The 24,292-nt window shown below is 40.9% G+C and overlaps 1 protein-coding gene across 4 annotated transcripts; it reads right to left on the reverse strand.

Moving 5' to 3' along the window:
* Positions 1 to 7,244: 7,244 nt before the first annotated feature.
* Positions 7,245 to 24,041, reverse strand: LOC127569465 (uncharacterized protein CXorf38-like). Of its 4 annotated transcripts, XR_007956200.1 has the most exons (7): positions 23,760 to 24,041; positions 15,892 to 16,026; positions 12,041 to 12,160; positions 11,538 to 11,687; positions 10,805 to 10,981; positions 10,355 to 10,533; positions 7,245 to 9,888 (listed from the first exon to the last, which is right to left on the reverse strand). XR_007956200.1 is itself a non-coding variant. In XM_052014147.1 (6 exons), exons 1-6 carry the CDS (start codon positions 23,961 to 23,963, stop codon positions 10,405 to 10,407), a joined length of 816 nt encoding a protein of 271 aa, XP_051870107.1. In that variant the 5' UTR covers positions 23,964 to 24,041; the 3' UTR covers positions 7,245 to 10,404. The 4 variants fall into 4 exon arrangements, 3 of the variants coding, with proteins under 3 accessions (XP_051870107.1, XP_051870106.1, XP_051870108.1); XM_052014147.1 differs by having other exon boundaries at positions 7,245 to 10,533; positions 11,538 to 11,588; XM_052014146.1 differs by having other exon boundaries at positions 7,245 to 10,533.
* Between the last annotated feature and the right edge of the window lie 251 nt (positions 24,042 to 24,292).

Consider the following 24,292-nt stretch of genomic DNA (forward strand, 5'->3'; position numbering starts at 1 on the left):
TATAATTTGGGTAATACTTTGGGTATAATTTGGGTCTTCCTCCCTGCTCTGGTAAAGTCCATCCTTAATGAGTAGCCGTGATTTGAAACATTCTGGTCCCAAATACTGTGTTTTGAGCATTCAATGGCAAGATATTCCCACAAGTTGGTGGGGTTGTTACACCTCCTCACATTGAGAAGATTCTTGAATTTTATTTTCCCCACTGTCTATTGTGTAATCTTGCTGTGTCAGAGTACTGTATAGTGCCTCTTTCAGGTGTCAAGTGTGTGAAAGATGTGGCCTGCCCATCCAAGCTGACAGTGTAATTAGGGCCAACTTGTATGAAGAATTCGTGGATCTCTTTAAGATTTGAACTATTTAATCGGTTGCCTCTTGCATTCCACAGCCAAATATCACTCGTCCTTTCCCAGAAATATTTTTTCTCCTTCAAGCTTGTCTTGTTTCTTGGATCTGCTTCCTGCTAACTTAATCTTTCCCACCAAACTGCTCCCCAACTTCTCCACCTGGTCCCTATATTTCCTGACTGCAAAGTGCTCAACCCTTTGAAATGCCATCCTCTCCTTGAAACCTATTATCCCTCCAAAAAAGATTCGATCCTTGGCCCCTGAAATTTTTCAAATTTTCAATTTCCCTTTTGTCTCAAACCCTTAGTCATGTTATAGCGTCCCAAATATGTGCTTATTTTTCCAGGAGAAGTTTCAGTTCCTCCAGTCAGTTACCTCTCCCTGCCACACTATCAAAAACTCCTATTAGAGTAACTAAATGGTGTCCTAAGAGTTAGTAGCAAGGGTAATCTGAACCTCTGCATCCTTCAACCTGCTTGTGTCCTTTAATACCACTGACCTCCATTACATCTACAAAACCTCTCCACTGTTGACCAGCCACATGGGACTGCAAGAGAATTGCCCACAAGCCTGCAGTGATATCTCTGGTATCTCCCAAGTATCTATCTTTGGAATCTTTCCATTTCTATCCTTCAGATCATAGGATTATTTTCCACTTGTATTCCAATGAAATCCATTACCTCTTTGTCAGATAAACTGACAGATTGAGGAAAGACATTCAGTACTGGATGAACAGAAGCTTCTTGCAATACTGGGATGACTAAAGCTTTTAGCTGTTCCCATCACAAGATTATTTTCCTAGCTACTTAGTTCATTCCTCTTCCTAGCATATGAAAATGAACAAAACTGTTTGCTACCTTATTATTTCAGTTGACCCAAAGATAAGCTGAGAGTCAACCAGCTCCGTTATCACCAAGACCACCTATTTAGGCAACGGAGAAAGAATAGGAAAACTGAAACTAATTGCATGGCTGACAAAGGACCTGATATAGGTCCAATGGGTCAAACGACGACCACCTCATGTCATTCTAAGATTCTATGAATCACAATGATGGGGGGACTATACATGTAATGGGACAACAGAATACCTACTCTATCTGGATAATCAGTTGGGTTTTTATAACTATCTCAAAATTTTGTGCTGAAATCCATTTTTTATTTCCAGATGTTATTTTTAAAACAAACAAAAGTCTAAAATTCTATGGTGTGATTTTAAATTCTTGGATTGTGACTCCAGCCACTACAGGCCCATAATCCTTATCTGGTCCTTTGTTGAAGACAAGGCTGGAAGGGATGTTATAAAGTGTAGCTCAGCTCTCTTGAAATCCAAGCTTGGGTGGCACAGAGGCTATTTTGTAATTTTAGGGTTGATTGATAAGAATGGAACCCTTCAATTTGTGTCAGAAATTCAGCCTTTCTTTGTCCCTGTTAGCATTAATAATGCCAGCTTCTCTCAATTGTTTAGGCAAGAGTAATCAGCCATGGTGACCTTTACCAAAAAAAATGTGAGGAATAGATTAATATGGACATTAACTTTGCTGTAAATGTTTCAAAGGTGGGAATCTGGCCAACTCGCTTTAACATCATCAATCATGTGGAAGGCAAGTTTAGCTGAAACACAAGATCTAGTAGGAATAGACAACTCACAACTGAATCTTCCAAGCATTTAATAACATTTAATAATAAATGGAAAGCAAAAGTAGCAAATATTAAAATACTCATTCAGTTTCGGATCAAGTCAGATATATTTGTGTAGTGCAATGAGGGAGTGCTGTACATACCATAAGCGTCCACCAGAGGGCAACAAATTACTTACTTTCCAAAAGTGCAGCAAAAATGGCCCTGTTCACCAGTGGTACAGGTGCATTCAATACTGGCATTGCAGCTGAAGAGGATAATTTTGCAAAGTAACAGATTTTCTGTACATGGAGACAAGACAACTAAAACCCATAAAAGGCTGCACTCACCCTTAGTTACTACTGTGAAATGCGACAAATGTAATCATCGTGGACATGATGAGGGCCTAACCAAAGAGTGAGTGCTGGACTGTTAGTCTGGAGATAATACAATGAGGGAGAGAAATGACTAACAGGTCAAGCCCACATAAAAGCCAATGGATGGAAGACACAAGGTGTAAACAGCCTTACATTTCAAGCATACTTTGAACATGGTAAAAGAAATTCAACATCAGTAGGGTAAATAAACATGCATATGGCCTTTATTAAATTTTTCTTTACCTCAGGCATGGAATTGACGTAAATTTACAAGAAAGCAGCTGTCTAAGTATAAAACAAGAAAAAAAAGCATAGGAAAGAATAAACAGGCTGAGGAGTAAAGAAAAATAGAATAGTGTAAGATGTTTAACCATAAATTGAGAGGAAATCCTATTAAAATGAGTTAAGCAATCTGTAAACAATATCTCTAATAAGGGAGCTAGAGGCAATCATGTACTGTGAGGAACCAGAGAGAGTAAGGATTACCAAAATATGGCTATAGAAATTCAGAAACGGGCATAATACACATAGAAAAATAAGACTTCACTATTCTGATTTTAATTGGACGAGAGAAGTAGCTTTTTAAATTCATTTTCAGGATCTGGGTGTAGCTGGGAAGGCCAACGTTCATTGCCCATCCCTAATTGCCCTTGAAGGTGATAGTGTTACGAGCCAGGTTGCTACTTGGTGAGTGTCCCTTTAAGGCACCTGAACGGTAGTGTGTGTGGCTTTGTCTGACTGCTGCAAGTGGGAGCGAAAAGCTTCTATAACTGGAATGATGCAGGTGTCTGAAGGCGGATTCACTGAAGTGCTGGCAACTGCAGACACTGACAGAGACAAAGAGAGACAGACGGACAGACAGACATGAGAGTTGATGGCACTGACTGCCAGCCTCTGCCTCTATGAGTGTAGCACAATCGTTGTGACTGTCACTTTGCAATCCGTACATGGATTTTTGGAGCAATCTGTGGAGTCCACATTGTTGTTAACCTGTACCAGGAATCAGGTAGGCGGCCACGTATCAAGTGCCCTCGGAGTGGCAGATATTTCTGACTAAAAGCAACGGAGATCTTCGGCGATTGGTGCGTTGTATTGGTTCCATTGTGGAACTTGTGGAATTCGTAAACTCCTGCACTCTACATTCTCACATGGGTTTCAGCTTTTGCTCATCGGCTTGCTTCGTGACTGATGGAACTGAATTTTGAGAATTGTTCCTAGACTGGGTGGCTTGGGAACTTGCCACACACACACTTTGGTTTATTTTGGTCAATGTCTGATGGCTAACTTTTTTTCTTTATTATTACGAGTAGTTATTAATAGATAGATTCTAACATTTAAACATTGCTCGTTGTGTTTCTATTGTTGCTGGTACATAACAATAATGATTGCCTTGTTGAAGGTACTCCCACAGTGATGTTGAGCAGGAACCAAGACAATGAAGGACAGCTGGGGTGACATAGAAGAGAATCTGCAACTGGTGGTGTTCCCGTGAACTTGTTACCCTTTTCTTTCTTGGTGTAGAGGTTGAAGGTTTGGGACTGCTGTTGTGTAGCCTGGGAGAGTAATTGCAGTGCATTTTGTAGACAGCATACACTGCAGGCACTGGTGGAAGGACCAAATATTTAGAAAGATTGATGGGATGTCAATCAAAGGGGCTGCTTTGTCCTGGAAGATACTGAGTTTCTTGAGAGTTGGTGCTCAGTCTAGGCAATTGGATAGTATACCATCACGCTTCTGACTTGTGCAAGTGGAAGAGCTTTGGAGTATCAAATGAGTTACTCACTTAAGGATACCCAACCTCTGACCTGTTCTTGTAGCCAAGGTAGTTGTGTGGCTGGTCTAGCTGAGTTTCTGGTCCATGGTGGGGACTTGGCAATAGTAATGCCATTGAATTGTCAAGGGTAAACAATTACTGTCTATTGTGGAGATGGTCATTGTCTGGTACTTTTGTTTTGCAAATGTTACTTGCCACTAATCAGCCTTTGCCTTAATGTTTCCCTGTCCTGTGACTTACAGGCATGAGCTGTTTAATTGTGCTAAGGAGTTGCGAAGGGAATTGAACATAGCATAGATTCCCAATTCTGATCTACTGACTTAAGGAAAGCCAGGAAAAACATGCAATTAATGTGAAAATGCCCATTAATAAGAGGACCAGGAATAATCTGGACAGGGCATTATTTTAAAACATTCAAAAACGTGTTAGTATCTTTATAAACTTTCTGTTTACAAGGCTGTTCTATTTTCGGTATTTATGACAGACAATGGCTGCTGAAGAATGAATGCGTAGTCCTTGCTGCTGTAGGCCAAGAATCCAAAGCAGGTTATGCTAAAAGATTTCCCCAGCAGATGTCTTTATTTTATGTCTTTTGCTACATTTACAGACTTTTTAGATCTTTACAACAGGGTCTACATTTGAAAAATAGTTTAAAATATCTTATAAATTTTGGATTTTCCATTTTTCCTAATTTGTCAATTTTATTTCTCTTATTGGTACTAGAGCAGAATTGCCCACCAAAAACCTACTCACAATCTCTAATGGTTGAGATCCTTTTTAAAGTGCAAATTAAGAGATCTGACCATTCAACGGTCAGGGAAAACCTTTAGCATTTAAGTAAGTTTCAATGTTAGAGAAGACTTTTCAAGCCCTTCCTAAAATATCCAATTCTTTCATTTTTTTTTCCCAACATAGATTTCATTACCCTGTCTAATTTTTCTTTATGTTCAGAGTTAGTGATCAATTATTAAACACACAGTGTTTTCCTGGAACAGAATTAAAATGCCACCTGAATGTGGCAAATTAAAATCTATCCCATCCAAGGACATAGTTTTTTGTTTCCCCTTTACATGCAGTAAGCCCCACTGGGCTTTGATCTTGTAGCTGATCTCTACAGTGAAGCATATCTTGAGAAATCAGGTCGAAGAAGCTTCCTCAGAACTGGGAAGGAGACAAAAGGAGTTTGGTTAGCTGCAGGGAGGGTGGAGGAGAGGGATTGTCTCTGATAGGGTAACACTGGGGTGACCATGGGGACAAGGTTATCTGGTCAATAAATGGGAGCTCTTAAAGAGTGAGAACATAGACAAAAGAACGGAGGTGGACATGTCCTCCACTCCCAGAAGAAAATCAAGAGATTAAAAAAAAACAAGCTGAGCCAATATCACAGATGGACGGCCGATACAGACTGAAATCAAGTTAGCTGAAGTTGTGGAATTCAACATTAAGTCCAGAAAGCTGAAGCATGCCCAGAGTGATGCTGTTCCTCAAGCTTGCATGGAGCCTCACTGTAACAGTATCGGAGGCCATAGACTGATAGGTTAGAGTGGAAGTGGGATGGAGAGTTAATAACGCAGGCAACAGAAAGCTCAGGGTCGCCTGTGCGGACAGAATGCAGGTGTTCTGCAAAGTGATCTCCCAGTCTAGAGGAGACCACTGAATGTAGTATACTAGATTGGAAGGAGTGAAAGATAAATGCTGCTTCTCCTGGAAAGACTATTTTGGTCCCTGGATGGGGGGAAGGGAAAGGAGGTGAAAGGACAAGTGTTGCATTGCCTGTGGTTGCAAGGGAAAGTGGCAATGGGGGGGGGGGGGGCGCACGTGACTGGTGGGAATGGAAGAGTGGACCAGGGATTCGTGATTCGTGAAGGGAATGGTCCCTGGAAATGTTGAAAAGGGAAGAGCTGCAGGCCCAATTAACCACGTGGTATCACAATACTACGACAAGGTGATATTCAATTAATTCATGTAGAAGATGTACAGAGACCTATCAAAAGGGGTAGGAAAGCATTTTATATATTCCTGGATACAGGGTATTCAAGAAAAATTGGAAGGGAGGAGTGGCAGTATTGATTAAGGAGAATACTGCAGTTCTGGAGAGAGAAAGAGTATGTCCTGGAATAATTAAGGACAGAACCTATCTGTCTACAATTAAGAAAGAACAGAGATATGATTACATTACTGCGACTATTCCAAAGGCTTCTAACTAATGGAAAGGAAATTTGGAAGCAAAAGCCATGAAGATATTATAAAAGGCGAGTTCAACTCTCCAAATATAGACTGGGTGAGCATAAAGGACAAAGAAGAGGAGATTCTGAAATGTGTTCAGGAGAATGTTCTCAATCAGTTATGTTTCCGGCCCAATGAAGAATGTGCCAACTGCTCCATTAGGTTCTCAGGAATGAGCCAGGCCAAGTGCAACACAAACTAGTCAGGGAACATCAAGGAAATAACAATCATATCATAAGGTTTAGAGTAACTACAATTAGTAGACTACTCCAATGTAAAAACAGTCAACTAGAGAAGGCCCAATTTCAGTGGAATGAGAACAGATCTAACCCTGGTAAATTGGAACCAAAGTTTGGCAGGCAAAACCGTAAACTAAAATGCAGATATTTCAGGTACAGTCTACATACATTCCCTTGTGGGAGAAGGGTGGGGAAATGAAACCTAGAGCTCTCTGGGTGACTAATAAAAGAGTGAAAAAAAACGGAGCAAAGAGCATATCAATGATTTCCAAGACCGTCAGCAAATATATTTAATGGGATGTAGGTAGGAAAAAGACTGTAAGAGAAGAGGTGGGCCAATCAGTTTTGACCAAGAAACAAGATACTGCTGGAGTCTCAGCAAAGGAAGATTTAGTTAAGATTCTGGATGGGCTAAAAATTGATAAGAGGAGGTACTAGAAAAGCTAGTTTCATGTAATGCAGATAAGTAACCTGGTTCAGATGCGATACATCTGAGGTTGCTGAGGGATGCAAGGACGCTAAATGCAGAAACCGTGGCTTTCCAGAGTGTTAAATGAGGAGTGGAAAATCTTGAATGTTATACCTTCATCAAGAAAGGATGTAAAAATAAACCTAGTAATTACTGACCATTAGTTACTTGTAGGCCATGGAATAAAAAGGGCTGTATCAACTTGAAAAGAACATTGGCCAGATAATATGAATCAGCAAGTAACAGCTGTCACGTACCAGCAATAAAAGAAACACACTGAATCACGTATAAGTGTTAAAAACTATTTTATTAATAACTACTTATGATAATAAGAAAAAAAAGTAAAAATGTTAGAAGTAAAAATGTTAGATCTTAAACATTAACCCCAAAAACTAAACTCGAAGTGTGTGTGTGGCAAATTCCCAAACTCCAAGTCCAGGAATAGTTCTCAAAGTTCAGTTCAGCAAGTCGTAAGGTGAAATGTGAGCAAAGGCTTCTGCAAAACCACCGATGACTGAAGGGGAAATGTAAAGAAAAAATAGAGAGTAATTACGAAATCCAAATGTTCCATGATGGAACTCATACAACACCTCAATCACTGATGATCGCCATTCCTTTGTTCCGAAGTACCTGCCACCCTGAAAGGCATTCGAGTCGTGGCCGTCCACACGAATACCTGTTTCCTTCTACAGGTTAATGGCAAAGAGGACTCCACTGGATTATTCCAAAAATCCACATGTGGATTATAGTGACAGACACAGTTATTGTTTTTCATTCATCGATACAGAGACCAGCAGGTCGGTGTTTCTCTCTCTCTGACTCTTCTTTCTGACTACTCCAAAAAACATCATCACGTCCTTATCTCCTGTTGTTGTAATCACGCCGCGCGCGCATGCGCGCGCACACACACACACTACTGTGCTATGTCTTAAAGGGGCATTCACCAATAGTAACCTAATCCGTAACACAGCAAAATATTGTTTTTCAGACTGGATGGAAATGCAAAGTAAAATTTCCAACTTGTACTTGGAGTACAAGGCACGATTTCCAAATGCGTAGAAGACACAAAACCTGGAGGAGTCGTGAACTGTGAGAATAGACTTCCAGGAGATACAGGCAGAAGGAGGGATAGGCAATAGGTGGGTAGAAATTTAATGCTGAGAAATGTGACTATTACCTTTTGATAGAGAAAAATAAGAGACAATATAAACCAAGAGGGCAAATTCTAAAAGGGGTACAAGAGCAGGGAGTGTATTTGCACAATATGTTGAAAGTGGCAGGACAGATTGAGAAAGTAGTTAGAAAAGCATTCAGGATCCAGGACCTTGTAAGCAGTACAAGAGCAAATAAGTCATGATGAAGCTCTATAAAACTGGTTTGGCCACAACTGGAGAACTGTGTCCAATTCTGGAGGGGCACACTTTAGCAAAGATGTCAAAGCTTTAAAGGTGGTAGGGAGGAATTTATCAAAATGATTCCAGGCAAGAGAGACTTCAGTTATATGGATAGGCTGGAAAAGCTGGGGTTGTTCTTCATGAAATGGAGGAGGTTACAAGGGGATCTGATAGTTGTATTTAAAATCATGAAGGATATGCACAGAGCAAACAGAGAGATGGCACAAGAACTAGGGGACACAGAATAACAATGTTTGGAATGGACCAAATTCACATGTGATCTATTTCATTTCACTGATTTTTCGCATTACACTTCATATTATCTAATGCTATGATAATGTCCATCATTTAACCATCTTGTGTTTTATGTACCTTACAGGATCAATCTATTTCTGTTTAAAGTTAAGATTCTTCTTTCCCTTCCCCTGGTTCTGTTCCTTTTTTCAGCACAATTGCAGTTAGTACCATTCTGATGAACAGTCAATATCAAAATATCCTTTCCATGCGTAGGTGTTGCCTGACCCTCTTAGTGCTTACACCATTTTCTCTTTGTGCACTATGAGAATGTAGAAACTGCAGTAGGGCGTCAAGCTTTAGAGGACACTCGACCACCAAAGGACAGAGAGAACATTGACTCCAGCAAGTACATGATGTTGGTGCAAGAAACGCAAGGTCACATTGAGTCTCTCAAGCTGCCACTAAATCAATGTAATGGTCTTTCTCTCAAAAGTTAGTGAATAATAGATATCATACAGGCATATTATTAATTTCTAGGCCATTCATTCTGTAAAAGAGAAATATTTTCCATTTCCTAAACAAACTACTCAAGAGGATCTTCACAAATTTTATTCTAAAACCATTTAATTAACAGCCATTGTCAAGAAAAATATCCCTCAATGTGTTATAATGTGAGATAAGATCAAGCTGCTGTGTCAGTTTCTCATTTCTAGTTGATTTCCATAAACATACTTGTCAGGTATTTGGTTTCAGTCAGCATTGACTGACTACATTGCTGACAAATGTACTGTGCTGGATAAAGTCATGGCCACAGTCACAATTTTAAAAAAATGACAGTAGAGAAAAGAAACCCTTTATCATAAGTGATAGGGAAGAAATTACCAGGCAGACAGTAGAAAAGAGTCAAAGATGTGCTCAAAGCCTCCTTGAAAATGACAACATTCCCACTGACTCATGTGAACCTCTTCGCACATGGCACCTCAAAGTGGAGGAGGAACATTCAGGATGATATTGAGAACCTCAAGTCCACGCATTGGGAGCAAAGAAGCCCTGTGCAAACGGCCTAAGGAACGCACCACTCATGAACTACTTCCTGCCACCCTGTCAGGCATCTCCTGCCCCATTTGTGAAAGAGGCCGCAATTCTCAAATTGGCATCTTCAGCCACCCGAGAACCCACAAAACCAATCATGCTCAATCTTGATGGACTGCCTAAGAAGAAGGAGAATGTTAACTTTTTCAATTCAAAACATCAGGCGTCCTAATTATCAGAAATGACACATAACAGGTCTGACAATTATAAACTTAGCTCAATTCATTATTTTTTTTATATAGTTGCTACAGCTGTTGGGAACAAATCTCTCGTTAGTTCAGTAAGTAAATACTATCCATAATATAAGTATGTTAATATTGGAAACAATTTTTGGTTTGTATGCAGATATCTATTCTTAACTAAGGCCATTGTTACTGAAGTGTAATGTACCACTAGAAAATACACATTTGTGGTGGATTTTGTAAAAGAGAATCAACTTCTGCCGTTAAGCCCTCCACAACAACATAGATAGATTACACATATTGAGTTTACACTTGAATGTAAATAAGATATATGTTCTGAAATGTTTTAAATTATACTGAACTGAACTGCAAAAGTGTCAAGGAATAAGCACAGTGTCTTTACCATTGTTACTTTTTTTTTCTCCTGTCTGCACTCCATATTATCTTGATTTTTCACAGATCTTTGCCACTATTCAATCTCTTCTCAAGAATAAACAACTGCTGCAGTTCTTTGTGAAGCATACTTTCAAGCTCTTTATTTCGTTTCAAAAATTCCTTGAATGTATTCAAACTGTTTAAGTGCTTTAAAAGAACAAAACAATTGCACAATTAGAAACACTGAAATATTGTCATGAATGTAAGAGAGGAAGATATAAGTTATTAATTTTTACTTTAGAAACTAATGTAATTTTCTGAAAATTGTTAAGGGTCTGCAAAATTTAAAACAAATAAAAATAGCAATTCTAATGACAACATTTTTGTGAACATATAAAAGATCTGTACAGACAAAGGTAAACAAAGTATCTTTGTTAACAACTTATACCTTTTAACTGCAAATGTGTAATTACTCTACCTGTTGTAAAGGCTCTTGCTCCTCTAGTGCAAGGCTCAGCTCCTCTGCCCATTCTTTAATCAGGTCTAACTCAACATTATAGACCTCTCCAACATCAAACTCCTCATCTGTAAACTTCACTGCAGCATCCACTGCATCAGTCACTGTCATTTTAACTTTCCAGTCAGATGATGTGACCTATTAGTCCAACACGAGAACATGTCATAATTTATTCACAATACCTTCTTCACATAACTGCCACACGATGAACATCTCCATTAAAAAAAAGAATCTGAACACCTCCATTTGACAAAAAATGGCATTACAATTGCCCAATCCCTCACCATCATCCTGCTGAGATCATACCTGACCAGAAACTTAGCTAGACGAGCAACGTGATTAGGGCTCATGAGCAGGACAGAGACCGAGTATTCTGCAGCATGACTCACCCCTTGACAATCCAAAACCTTTCCACCATCCACGAGGTACAGGTCAGGAGCACAGTGGAATGAATCCACTTATCCGGGTGAGTGCAGCTCCAGCAACACAAGAAACTCAACACTATCCAGAACAAAACAGCCACTTGATTTACACCTCTCCACCACCTTAAGTACTCACACACTCCACCATCGATACACCATGGCTGCAAATAGGTACCATCTACAAAATGCACTACTGTTATTTGTCTACGCTACTCCGATAGAAACATTAAATTAATATTAGAATAACAGAAAGATGTTTATGTTATAGTTACCTCTTGTATCATTTTGTTTGCTGCTTTTGCTTCAGGGATGTTTTGAAATTCCTGTAGAAGTACAAGGATCTTCCGTCTATAGTTTTTGAACCATTCTACAGAAACACTCATTTCTACAGAATGCATCAGGTCATTACGACATTTAATCACCTGAACATAAATATCAGAATAATATATTGGTATAAATGTAATCAGCAACATACTATTCCAATAACAATGTGTCTCTCTGTCCAAGAGACTGCCAATGAAGAAGCAGAAAGACGTCAATCATTGACATGACTAGACTTTCAAATCTGGGAGAAGTTTAACTTAGTGGGAGGGGGTGTTAGCTCACAACAGGCTAAATATGGAGGAAGTAAGAGTTCTGCTGTGGAGAAGGTTACAGAGTTTCAAAACATTACAGAATGAAATAGAAAAGTCATGAAGGGATTTATACAAGGGAAGGAATAATGAAACAAAATAATAATCTTTCTTATAATATTACGAAGTGTAACCTTAATTACCTCAATTAATTTTTGCCTTTCAAAGTGAAAGTGATCGCAAAAAATAAAAAGATTCAAAAGAGCTGCTGCATCACAATTTTCTGGTCCCCGCCTGTTGGCCTGCCCACGAGGCATGTAGACCTGTGGAAACCAGGATTTAATCACAAGCAAAATGTAAATAGAACAAATCCTTGTTACTCAATTTAAGTAAAAGATATCCGTAATAATTCAAGTATGGTACATCTACACTGAAGTCCAAAGGAACACGAATTTTGAATTAAATTAATAATATCACAGTTTGTACAGAACTACAAAGTCTTGTATGGGAACTGATGAGGTAAACCATCTGATGAAAAGTAATTGCAACCCTCAGTTTCCTCTGCCACCTTTTACCTCCATGTGGAAGTTCAGGCCCCCCAAGTTATTGTCTGAAAACTTGGAAGTCCCAAACTTGCATTTGCAGATTACCATTTTGGAATGAAGCTCCAAAACTGAACTTCTTCATGGAGTTATGGAGTTCAGCAGTGGAGTGTCAACTTCTGCCATTTCCAATCAGGAGTTGGAAATGTCTTAAACCTGATACCATATATTGCAAACAATCACAAACATTGAATATCTATACAATCTATTTCATGTGCACCTAACATGCTACTTGCAATTTTAACATTGGGAATTTTTGATAGTACGATCAACAAAACTATTTTTAAATTGACTCAATGGCTTGGTGGGACATCACACTGAGACAGGTCCTCTGGCAGTTACTCCTGTAATGTCTAGTAGTTTCCTTTGTTTCTGTTAAAAGGTGGCCATATTGATGGAGTAACTCTAAGATGGTCACTTTCTGACTGCTAACATGCCAGCAAAGCTGCATCACTGGCAACAAGAATCTCCCAACCTTTGCACTGCCAAGTGGCCCATCATTCAGCAACCTCTGCCGAGAATTTTTGGCACAAGTGGGCCATTTAGGGGGTGAAACAAAAGGAAGTTATGTTATCAGAGCATAACTGACTGGTCATATGACCTCTCCCATGTGTCCCATGATTGCTGAGCAGTGTGGAATTTGGTGCAGAGTCAGCCTCCTGAACCCGATCAGTAGTTATGCAGGTTTGTTGATGATCAGCAAATGGTTCATATTGCACATGCCACTAAGGAATTAACAAACATCAGATTTGCCGATTCAGCTCAAAACCTTTTTACTACTTGGGCATGGGTGTAAGTGCAGCCCAGAATGTTGGGATTAGTCTTCTTCCAGTTGCTCAATTAGCAAAGTTAAAATTAAGTGTTTTCAGGCTCAAGGACAAAACAGGATGTTATTCAATACAAATCATCACACTCACAATGATGGAAATATTCACAATGGTCAGCATGGTTGCTTTTGTGATTTTTTTTAAGGCAAGGTACACTGGAGGCTAGAACTAAATAGCTGTGATACCACCAAACACATACAGTTCTTATGGCAGACAGAGATCTCATGTTTTAAAGTAAAGTGCATAGCAAGAGGACTGCGCAGGAACAGGAAGAAAATGAGAGCCACAGAGGGGCATTAAAGGAAGGGTATGGCAGAGATGCAGGAGTAAATTCCAGACAGTGAGTGCACATAGATATAAAATGAGCAGTCACTGAGAGGGACCAAGGATTGACAAGTTAGTCAACCGTGTAGGAATGGAGAGGCCAGATATTTCGAGAGGCTATCTAATCATGGAAAACTATCTAATAGTGTATGACGGAAGTAATAAATTTGTGGATTAGGATTTTGGCGGGAGAGGCAGAAAGAGAACAGTCATGTTTAGATGCAAAGGAAAACTAAAAAAAATAATTAACAGGTCAACCAAATTCAGTCAAACCTGTGAATTACATACACCTCAAAGATTAACATCAGTGTGACTCATCTCTGGATATTCCAAAGCCAATTTATCTCAAAGATGTTTCATTGTCTACAAGACAAGTCAGGAGTATGATAGATGTACTCCATTTGTCTGGATGAGGGCAACTCAAGAACCTTGATGCCACCTAGGATAAAGCAACCTGTTTGATTGGTACCCCACTCAACACCCTAAACATCAACTCCCTCCTCCATTTACAAAATACACTGCAGTTATTCTCCTCGGGTTCTCCACCAGCACTTCACAAATTTGTGACCTTTATCTCCAAGTAGGATGAGGGCTTCAGGTACATGGGAACAAAAACACCTGCATGTTCTCTTCCAAGTCGCACCTCGGTATGATTTGCTGTTCCTTCATTACTGTTGGATCTAAATCCTGGAACTCCCTTCTGCAACGTACTGCTGGAGTAACTTCATCAGAAGGATGCAGCAAATTAGGGCAGCAGCTTACCAGTGCCTTTTCAAGGGCAATAAATGCCTAGATTCCAAAACTCAATTTAAAAAAACTTGGTTGAACACAATAAAAAGGAATAAGGTGCAAACAGTATTTGGCTGTCAGATTTCAACTCTCCTACGTTAATAAAATTAGGACATTCAAAGGAAAGAAAAAAGAGCGAATGTGGTGATAGGTTTGCTGATATATTATAGATTCCAAAAGTGATACTAAGAATGGAGTGAGAACATTTGGGAGGGAAAACATATCCGGTAGGCAGTTTTCTGGTAGAACAATGACTCTGCAAGAAATCCAATGGATCACAGACCTATCTATCACTCTAAAAATCAGAGAGACCCAACAGAAGAACTCCCACTCACTCGCCAAAGCAAAAGCTCCTCATAGCTGAGAGGAAGAATGTCCAGTCAATGAAGTGCTATTACCAGTTTTTGATAAAATGTAGGCATGAGGCAAGGGATGGATCTTCTCTGCCATTCGCTTGCGTTTCCTTTGATTGGGAGATTAAGCAAGGTCAACACAAACATCAGGAAATTCAGTAAAAGAAATGGCTTTTTTTGAAAGGTGGGAGTTCTTCACCCAACATCTTCAGGCAGAGAAACTGCTCTGTTCCTGTGATGCTGTTGTGCAAGCCTTTAAACCTAAAAATTAGAGCACTTTCTCTCTTCTTACAGAGACTGGCTAAAGAATTTAAAGCATCTGTAGTTTCAAAATGCCTTTTGTACATTTTGCTACGAATATTATTCATGTCTGTCAATAAATGATTGTCTTTTATTGGGTGTCCAATTTCTAGTACCGTCCATATTTTGTCATTCTTGAAATATAAACAATATATTTCGTCATCATCAGACACATTACTTTGGGTAACTACTAGTGTATCCAGTTTTAAACCCTTTAGGATAGTGTTACCACTGCAAATAAGAACCACGGATTTTCATTTGGGGTCTTTAACTAATTAATAAAAGTTGGGTTACCTCAAACATCTCATAAACAATCTGGATTTTTTTTCCAGAGAGACGCAAGAGATTGCAGATGCTGGAATCTGGATCAATAAACAAGCTGCTGGAGGAGAACTCAGCAGGTCAGTCAGCATCTGTGGAGGAAAAGGAGAGTCGACATTTTGGGTCGAGACCCTGCATCAGGACTGAGCATCATAAAGAGGTGAGAGGAAAGAGAGAGGCAGGAGCTGGCAAGGGACAGGTGGATGCAGGTAAGGAAGGATTGATGGGCAGATGGACCAGGTGGGGGAGGGAAAGGTGGGGATGGTGACAGTGACAGGGAGCTGATAAGTTGAGACAACAGAGGGCAGCAGGTTATGGAATCTGATAAGAAAGGAAGGTGATGAGTGGAACCAGGACAGTGGGGAGATGGGAACACTAGGGGGAGGGGGACAGGTGACCCAGTAGATAAAATGCAATTTTTTTTTCATTCTGCTTCTTAGTTTAATGCATTTCAGCCTCTGCACAATGGAGCCTTTAAGTAATGTAATCAAAATATTTGTTGCTAATTGTTCACCACATTTCTCTATATAAAACATACTTTTGCCACTTCCCAGGCATTTGTAGGCCACAACAAAGGAGAGCAGTTCCCCCAGTATATCGTACTGTTTTGATTTGTATGATGCTTCAGAATTTCCCTTTTCCATTCTTCACATACAAAGCAGGCCTTCTGAAACTAAAAGAAAAAGTGGACTGTTAAATTTTATGCATCATCACTAGATGAGTCAACACAAACATCACCTTAATGATCAAGAAGTAGCTGAAAGTGTTGGGACATTCTGCAGTTGGATTCTGGAGGGGGGATATTGGAAAGAGGACAAAAATGGGAAGACTGGAGACAGACCAGGAGGAGGGAGGGGAAGAAAACACAGGAGGTAGGAGAATTTAAACTGGAAAATTCAATGTTTGTCCCACTGAGTCGTAGACAATCCAGGCGGAATACGAGGTGTTGTGCTCCAGTTTGCATTGAGTCTCACCGTGACAGTGGAGAATGCCGAGAATGGACAGGTTGGTGCGGGAATGGGGAGGGGAGTTGGAAGGGCATGCAACTGGGAGCTCGGGATGGCCAATGTGGACAGAGTACAGATGCTCTGCAAACTGGTCACCCAGTCTGTGCTTGGTCTCACTGTAGAGGAAGCCACTTCAGGAGCAGCGAAAGCTAAAGATGAGGTTGGAGGAAGTGCACATGAATCTTTGCCTTACCTGGAAGGCTGTTTAGGTCCCTGGATGGTGGTGAGGGAGGAGGTGTAAGAACAAGTGTAGCACCTTCTGCTGTTGCAGGGGAAAGTACCAGGGGTCAGGGAGGGGTGGGTAGGGAGTGAACCAGGGAGTCATAGAAGGAGTGGTCCTTGCTAAAGGCAGAAAGGAGTGGGAAGGAGAAATTGTGGCTGTTGGTGGGATCTCTTTGCAGCTTACAGAAATAACAAAGGATGTGCTGGATGTGGAGGCTCATAGGGTGAAAGGTGAGGACCAGGGGAACTCTATCTCTGTTCTGTTTGGAAAGAGGTGGGTTGAGAACAGAAGTCCAAGAAAAGGAGAAAATGTGGGAGACAACTCCATCGACCACAACAGAAGCCACATTTCCTGAAAAAAAAAAGGACATGTCAGATGTCCTGGAATGGAAAGCCTCCTCTTGAGAGCAGATGCAGCAGAGAAAGGGATGGTATCCTTACAAGAGACAGGGTGGGAAGAGGTGTGGTCTAGGTAGCTGTGGGAGTCAGTGGGTTTATAGTAAATGTCAATGGATAATTTGTCTCCTGAGATGGAGACAGAGAGATCCAGAAAAGGGAAAGAAGTGTCAGAAATGGTCCAAGAGAGTTTGAGAGCATAATGAAAGTTATTAGCAAAGGTGATAAAATTTATAAGGTCTGCACCAATGGAGTTGTCAATGTAATGGAGAAAGAATTGGGGAGTGATACCAGAGAAAGTTTGGAACAAGGACTGTTCTACGTAGCCAACGAAAAGACAGGCGGAACTGGGGCCAATGAAAGTGCCCATGGCTAAACCTTTGATGTGGAGAAAGTGAGAGGAGCCAAAAGAGAAGTTGTTCAGGGTCAGAACAAGTTCAGCCAGAGAGATGAGTGTTGGTGGAATGAAACTGGTTGGATCTTTGTTGCAGAAAGAAGTGGAGGGCTTGAAGACTTTCCTGATGGGGGATGGAGGTGTATGAGGACTGGACAGCCATAGTATCCAAGAGCTGTCGTCTGGCCTCTGCAAGATAACGGTCAGTCCGTTAAATTTCACCTCGTGAGGTCGAGGATTTGGTTACCATTAAAAAGTTGGGTCAGGTTCAAAATTCTCTCATCAATAATCAGTTGGCAGAGATTCATGGAATGGATTTCAAGAGTCACACTGCAAGGTGAAAAGGCCAGGAGGTAAGAGAATCGGGCACCAAATGAATGCAGAATTAGAGAATGAAAAAGGCGGTGTTGAAAATTTTGCAAAGGTTGGGTCAGATCAGCAATTTGCAGATATTAAGAAAAAATACAAAATTTTACAAAATTTCTCACAACTTGGAGTGCATCAGTGCAACATAAATAAGCATGCGGGACATACAAGATAAAATCAAACTCGTTTCAACACAAGAAGGTGAGCAAGAACCTTGGTAAAATCAAGGTCGATGAAGGATCAAAAAGAAAACTCCCTGATGCTAGAGTCTAATTCTAATCCCAAGACATTGCTGTTGGGTTTATTCAGAGCAGAGTCCTTGGCCCAACACCTCCAAATGCTTCAAATCACATAATTTTACAGGCAGATTCTGATGTGCTTCCAGATAAGTTTATTGTTCAGATCCATTCATGACTTCTCTGATTAGCCAGTCTATTGCAGGGCAAAGACATAACCCACATTTGGCCCTAGTAGCAGGCATGGCATTCAAACCGTATAAATGCCAAATCATGGTAACTCCATGAGAATGTGTAGCCACCTTCCCCTAATCTTCAATGGCAGCATTCGTATTTTCACATTTCTATTTTAATTCCAATGTTCATCATGGAAAGGTCCAATTAAACCTTGTAAACTCAGTTTCTCTAAGCTTTAGCAGTAGAAAGCTACAATTATAGAATGACATGTTTAAGTAGAGTTTCAATGATATTTGTAGGGATTGGAATTCATAACATCCTGAATTATTCACCCTCTAAGCCTGCTTCAACTAAAGATCATACTTTGTCTTGGCCCCATGTGCAATGCCACAGAGGATCAGCAAACATTGAAAATAGAAGCAAGTCATTTACAGGTTTCAGAGATTAATTGACTTGGAGGAATACCAAATCAGCAGCAGCATAGAAACTGAGTGATTTGTTCATTCTGTTATTGCGTTCCTATTCACTGTGAGTAATATCAAATGTGATGTTGTCTGGTATAACAATACATTTCATACATCTTAAATGGCTTTCACTATGCTCCATATTAATCAACTACTTTCATTTATAAGTATAAATTTTCTTTCAATGTCCTGAATTCTGTCAGTAGGGTCTGCTGTTCAGAGTGTCAACATGCAGGCCTCAGCCCAGTGCAAGTTCCTACTGCACAGCTGTTAACTGAAGTCCAGGTTTGTACATAGAGCACTGTTGATTTCTCAGCATTGCTATTAAGCTAATCTTCTGCACAGATCCATACTTCCTCTGTTCTTCTCAGTTTTATTTCATTCCCATTTTCAACTTAGTACATCTTATCCATTGGACTATCTGTAATGTGGTACCTGGTCTGCTATTGTAAAAGTTTCTCCTTTGCTTTTTGTCTCAAACCGTACAATACACTAGCTTGGACTTGTTCCCTCAAGTTGTCATCCTGTTTAGCATCGTTCTCCCTTGTATGCTCCACAACACTACAATAACCACCTATTCATGGAGACACGAGACTGCAGATGCTGAAATCTGGAGTAAAACAAAACTGCTGAGGGAAGTCAGTGGGTCAAGTAACATCTGTGGAGGCAAAGGGATAGTTGACATTTCGGGTCGAGACTGTGCATCAGACCACCTATCCTTGACAACTCAACCTGCACCAAATCCAGCATTCACCAGGAAGCTCACATTTCTTTTGAGTTCCAAAAATAGTCTAAGCTACATCCTGGTCAACTCAGGATTGTTGCTCAGCTCTGTTTTGCCATTGTACAATATCCAGCAGCCCAAAAATAGATTTTCCGCCTTCTCCACAACCACCTGTAAACCTTGCTCCATTCATCTTGTCTACAAGTCAACTTCACCATGCCACTTGAACTCCTTTCATAACTTTATCTCTCATGTTAACTTATTTCTGACCTTGTTTAGCCTGGGTACATCCCTCCTAATCTTTCCCAGGACCTATGGAATTCTTTCAGTGTCATAAGAACAAAAGAAAAAGGAGCAGGAGTCGACCATCTGGCCCATCGAGCCTACTCTGCCTTTCAGTAAGGTCATGACTGATCTGGCCATGGACTCAGATCCACCTACCTGCCTTTTCCCCATAACCCTTAATTACCCTACTGTGCAAAAATCTATCTAACTGTGTCTTAAATATATTTAATGAGGTAGCCTCTACTGCTTCCCTGGGCAGAGAATTCCACAGATTCACTACTCTCTGGGAAAAGCAGTTTCTCCTCATCTCCGTCCTAAATTTGTTCCCCCGAATCCTGAGGCTATGCCCCCTAGTTCTAGTTTCAGCTACCAGTGGAAACAACCTTCCTGCCTCTATCTTATCTATCCCTTTCATAATTTTATTTGTTTCCATAAGATCCCCTCCCATTCATCTGAATTCCAGCGAGCAAAGTTTCAGACAACTCAATCTCTCCTCATAGGCTAACACCCCCCCACCCCCCACCCCCATCTCCGGAACCTGGTGAACCTCCTCTGCACCACCTCCAAAACCAGTATATCCTTCCTCAAGTAAGGAGACCAGAACTGCACACAGTGCTCCAGGTGCGGCCTCACCAGTACCCTGTACAGTTGCAGCATAACCTCCCTGCTCTTAAATTCAAGCCCTTTAGCAATGAAGGCCAACATTCCATTTGCCTTCTTAATAACTTGTTGCACCTGCAAACCAACCTTCTGCGAATCATGTAGAAGCACTCCCAAGTCCCTCTGCACAACAGCATGCTGCAATCTTTCACCATTTAAACAATAACCTAATCTTCTATTTTTCCTTCCAAAGTGGATGACCTCACATTTATCAATATTGTACTCCATCTGCCAGACCCTTGCCCACTCACTTAACCTATCTATATCTCTCTGCAGACTCTCTGCATACTCTGCACAATTTGCTTTTCCACTCAATTTAGTGTCATCAGCAAACTTAGATATGCTACACTCGGTCCCATCTTCCAAATTGTTAATGTGTATCGTGAACAGTTGCGGGCCCAGCACCAATCCCTGTGGCACCCTGCTCACTACTGATTGCCAACCAGAAAAACACCCATTTATCCCAACTCTCTGCCTCCTATTGGTTAACCAATCCTCTACCCATGCTAATACCTTACCCTCAACTCCATGCATCCTTCCAACCAGAAAAACACCCATTTATCCCAACTCTCTGCCTCCTATTGGTTAACCAATCCTCTACCCATGCTAATACCTTACCCTCAACTCCATGCATCCTTATCTTATGGATACATCTTTTATGCAGCACCTTATTGAACACCTCTGGAAATCCAAGTATACAACATCCACCTGTTCCCCTCTATCCACTGCGCTCATTATATTCTCAAAGAATTCCAGTAAGTTTGTCAACAGGACCTGCCCTTCCTGAATCCATGCTGTGTCTGTCTGATGTCCAGTCTACCTCTGTCCATGTATGCCACTTCTATCCAGATGTCTTCCTTAATGATAGCTTCAAGCATTTTCCCAACTACAGACGTTAAGCTAACTGGCCTATAGTTACCTGCCTTTTGCCTACGTCATTTTTTAAAAGGTGGCATGACATTCACTGTCTTCCAATCGGCCAGACCTGCCCAGAGTCCAGAGAATTTTGGTAAATTATCATAAACGCCTCTACTATAACTTCCGCCATTTCTTTCAGTACCCTGGGATGCATCCCATCAGGACCAGGGGACTTGTCTACCTTTAGGCCCACTAGTTTGCTCATTACTACCTCTTTAGTGACAGCGATTGTATCGAGGTCCTCACCTCCCATCGCATCCATTACATCTCTCTTTGGCATGTTCGATGTGTCCTCCACCGTGAAGACCAACACAAAATAGTCATTCAAGGCCTCGGACATTTCCACATTACCCAATATTAATTCCCCCTTCTCATCTTCTAAGGGACCTACGGTCACTTTAGCCACCCTTTTCCACTTTATATAATTATAAAAACTTTTACTGTTTTTATAGTTTGTGTCCACTTGTCCAATAGAAAGAGTGAAAACAATTAACTATAGTCCAGTTACCTTGACATAGAAAAAGTAGATATGACTATTTTCCTATGTACTATTAAAAAAATGGTGACAGAGCATTTATAAATTAATAATAAGGATTGGGCAGAGTGCACATAGATTTATGAAAGAGAAATCAAATTTGACAAATCTGTTTTCTGAGTTTGCTACTAGTAAAACAGTTAAGGACAAACCAGTGGATGTAGTCTATTTGGACTTTGAGAAGGCCTCAGTCAGATGCCACACCAGAGGTTATTAAACAAAATTACAGTGCACAGTATTATGGAAAATACACTGGAGCGGATTGAGGATTGACAAATGGACAGAAAACAGAGTTTAGGAATAAACAGGTAATTTTCAGGTTCAGAGACTGTGACTAGTGGGGTTCCACAGGGATTGGTGCTGGGGCCCCAGCCACTCACAATAAATATATCAATGATCAAGGGTCTACATTTGCTGATGGTATTAAGCTAAATGATAGTGTGCACTGTGAGGAGAATGCAGAACGTCTTCAGGGGAAAATTGACTGGTTAAGTGAATGAGAAAGGATATGACAGAGAATGTGATGTGGAAAAATATGAGGTCATCTATTTTAATAGAAAAAATATAATGGTAGAGTATTTTTTAAATGGTAAGACACAAAAAATGTTGATGCTTAGAGGATTTCCTTGTACACAAATCACTGAAAGTTAACATGCAAGTATAGCAAGCAATTAGAATGAGCAGGCACGGTAGTGTAGCGGTTAGCGTGATGCTATGACAGCACCAGTGACCTGAGTTCAATTCTGGCCGCTGTCTGTAAGGAATTTGTACGTTCTCCCCGTGTCTGCGTGGGTTTCCTCCGGGTGCTCTGGTTTCCTCCCACATTCCAAAGATATACGGATTAGGAAGTTGTGGGCATGCTATGTTGGCGCCGCAAGCGTGGCGACACTTGCGGGCTGCCCCCAGAATACTCTACGTAAAAGATGTATTTCACTGTGTGTTTCGATGTACATGTGACTAATAAAGATGTGACTTATCTTATATCTATGGTATGTTGGCCATTGCAAGAGGGTTTGAGTACAAGAGTAAAGACATCTTGCACCAATTACATAGGGCTCTGGGAATAGCAATGGTGGTGCAGCAGTTAATGGTGCTGCCGCACAGCACTAGGGACTTCAGCTGCATTCCGACCTTGGAGTTTGCACGTTCTCTCTATGACCATGTGGGTTTTCTCCAGCTATTTTAGTTTTCTTCCACATCCCAAAGATGTGCTGGTAGATTAACTGGCTGCACTGAATTTCTCCTTAATGCAGATTAATGGTAAAAAGATTCTAAGGAGAATTGGTGGACATGTGTGACAGAGAATAGGTTGCATGGCAGAAAAATAAGGAGTGGGAGTGTAAATAATGGGATTATTCTCCAAAACAGCATGGATCCAATGGGCTGAATGTCTTCCTTCTGTTTAAGTATAAGACCTCATCTGAAATATTGTGTGTACGTCTGATCTCTCTCTAGCTGATCAAGGATATACTCATGATAGAGAGAGCACAGCAAAGATTCACCAGATTGATTTTTGGGATGGCAGGTTTGTCCTCTGAGGAGAGATCAAGCAGACTGGGCCTTTACTCTCCTGGACTTTAGAAGGATGAAAGGCAATCTAACAGAAGCACAGAAAATTTTTATGAAGCTTGACAGGTAGAAGCAGAGTTGATGTTTCCCCTAGCTGTGATGTCTAGAACCAAGGATCACAATCTCAAAACAAGGTCGTGAAGAGTGATGCAGTAGTTCGATACAGCAAGGAAGACAATTAAGGATCACTTTACAAAGGAAGGAATGTGGGATATTGCATCTCTACCTCCTCGGCTACTTTCAGGCCCAGTTCTGACAACCTGAATCTTAAATCTGTCTCACTTCACACGGATGCAGCCTAACCTGCTGATTGTTTCCAGCATTTTCCGTCTTTATTTCAGAATTCCATTATTTGCAACTTTTGCGAGCTTCCTCGGCTAGTTTTGCCGTTTCCTTGTAAAATCCCTCTTTGTTCAAAGGTGCTGTATATTATCCTCATTCCCATCTCCTCACCTTTGTTCCTTGGGATCTGCAATAATTACTACAGATTCTTTGCCGCAGGTTCGGGTTGGTGCCGAGAAGAATCTGGTGGAACTTTTCAATTTCTGTGCGGACGAAGCCGTGGAGGCAGTCTCTAATTTTCTGCAGACACAAGCCTGCTTTAATCCAATTTTTGTATCCGTCGTCATTAAGCCGAATACTCAGTTCTGACTGCATCACACTTCAGCTGAAGTTAACGTTGGTCGCGATACCAATCCGCGGACAGCCGAGAGGCCACGTCTCCCGCCTCGGCCTCCGAACCTTGTGTCGGCCAAACTGCTGCGCGCGCAGACGCCCGGCTGGCGCGAGCGAGACCTTCACGCTCGCGCGCAGTCGCGAGCGGAACGGACATTGCTGCTGAAAACTGACCCGAAAAGGAATGGTGCCGGGTCCATTTGCACTTGTCTATATAAAAAAAATTCTCATGGGCTAGTTACAAATTAAAATCGTCTCTCCTTTGTGAAATCGGCATCTCCACCTTAATCCCTTTTTAACACTTCGCACGT

This window comes from Pristis pectinata, chromosome 4 (assembly GCF_009764475.1).
Source record: "Pristis pectinata isolate sPriPec2 chromosome 4, sPriPec2.1.pri, whole genome shotgun sequence".
In the NCBI taxonomy this organism is placed as follows: Eukaryota; Metazoa; Chordata; class Chondrichthyes; order Rhinopristiformes; family Pristidae; genus Pristis; species Pristis pectinata.

Excerpts from the sequence above, each read along its gene's own strand:
- LOC127569465 (XM_052014146.1), bottom strand. The coding sequence starts at position 23,963 with ATGCAGTCAGAACTGAGTATTCGGCTTAATGACGACGGATACAAAAAT. Across the intron at positions 16,027-23,759 it reads GCAGATCCCAAGGAACAAAG|TTTCAGAAGGCCTGCTTTGT; the intron begins GTGAGGAGATGG and ends TTTTTCTTTTAG. Across the intron at positions 11,688-12,040 it reads AAAGGCAAAAATTAATTGAG|GTGATTAAATGTCGTAATGA; the intron begins GTAATTAAGGTT and ends ATTTATGTTCAG.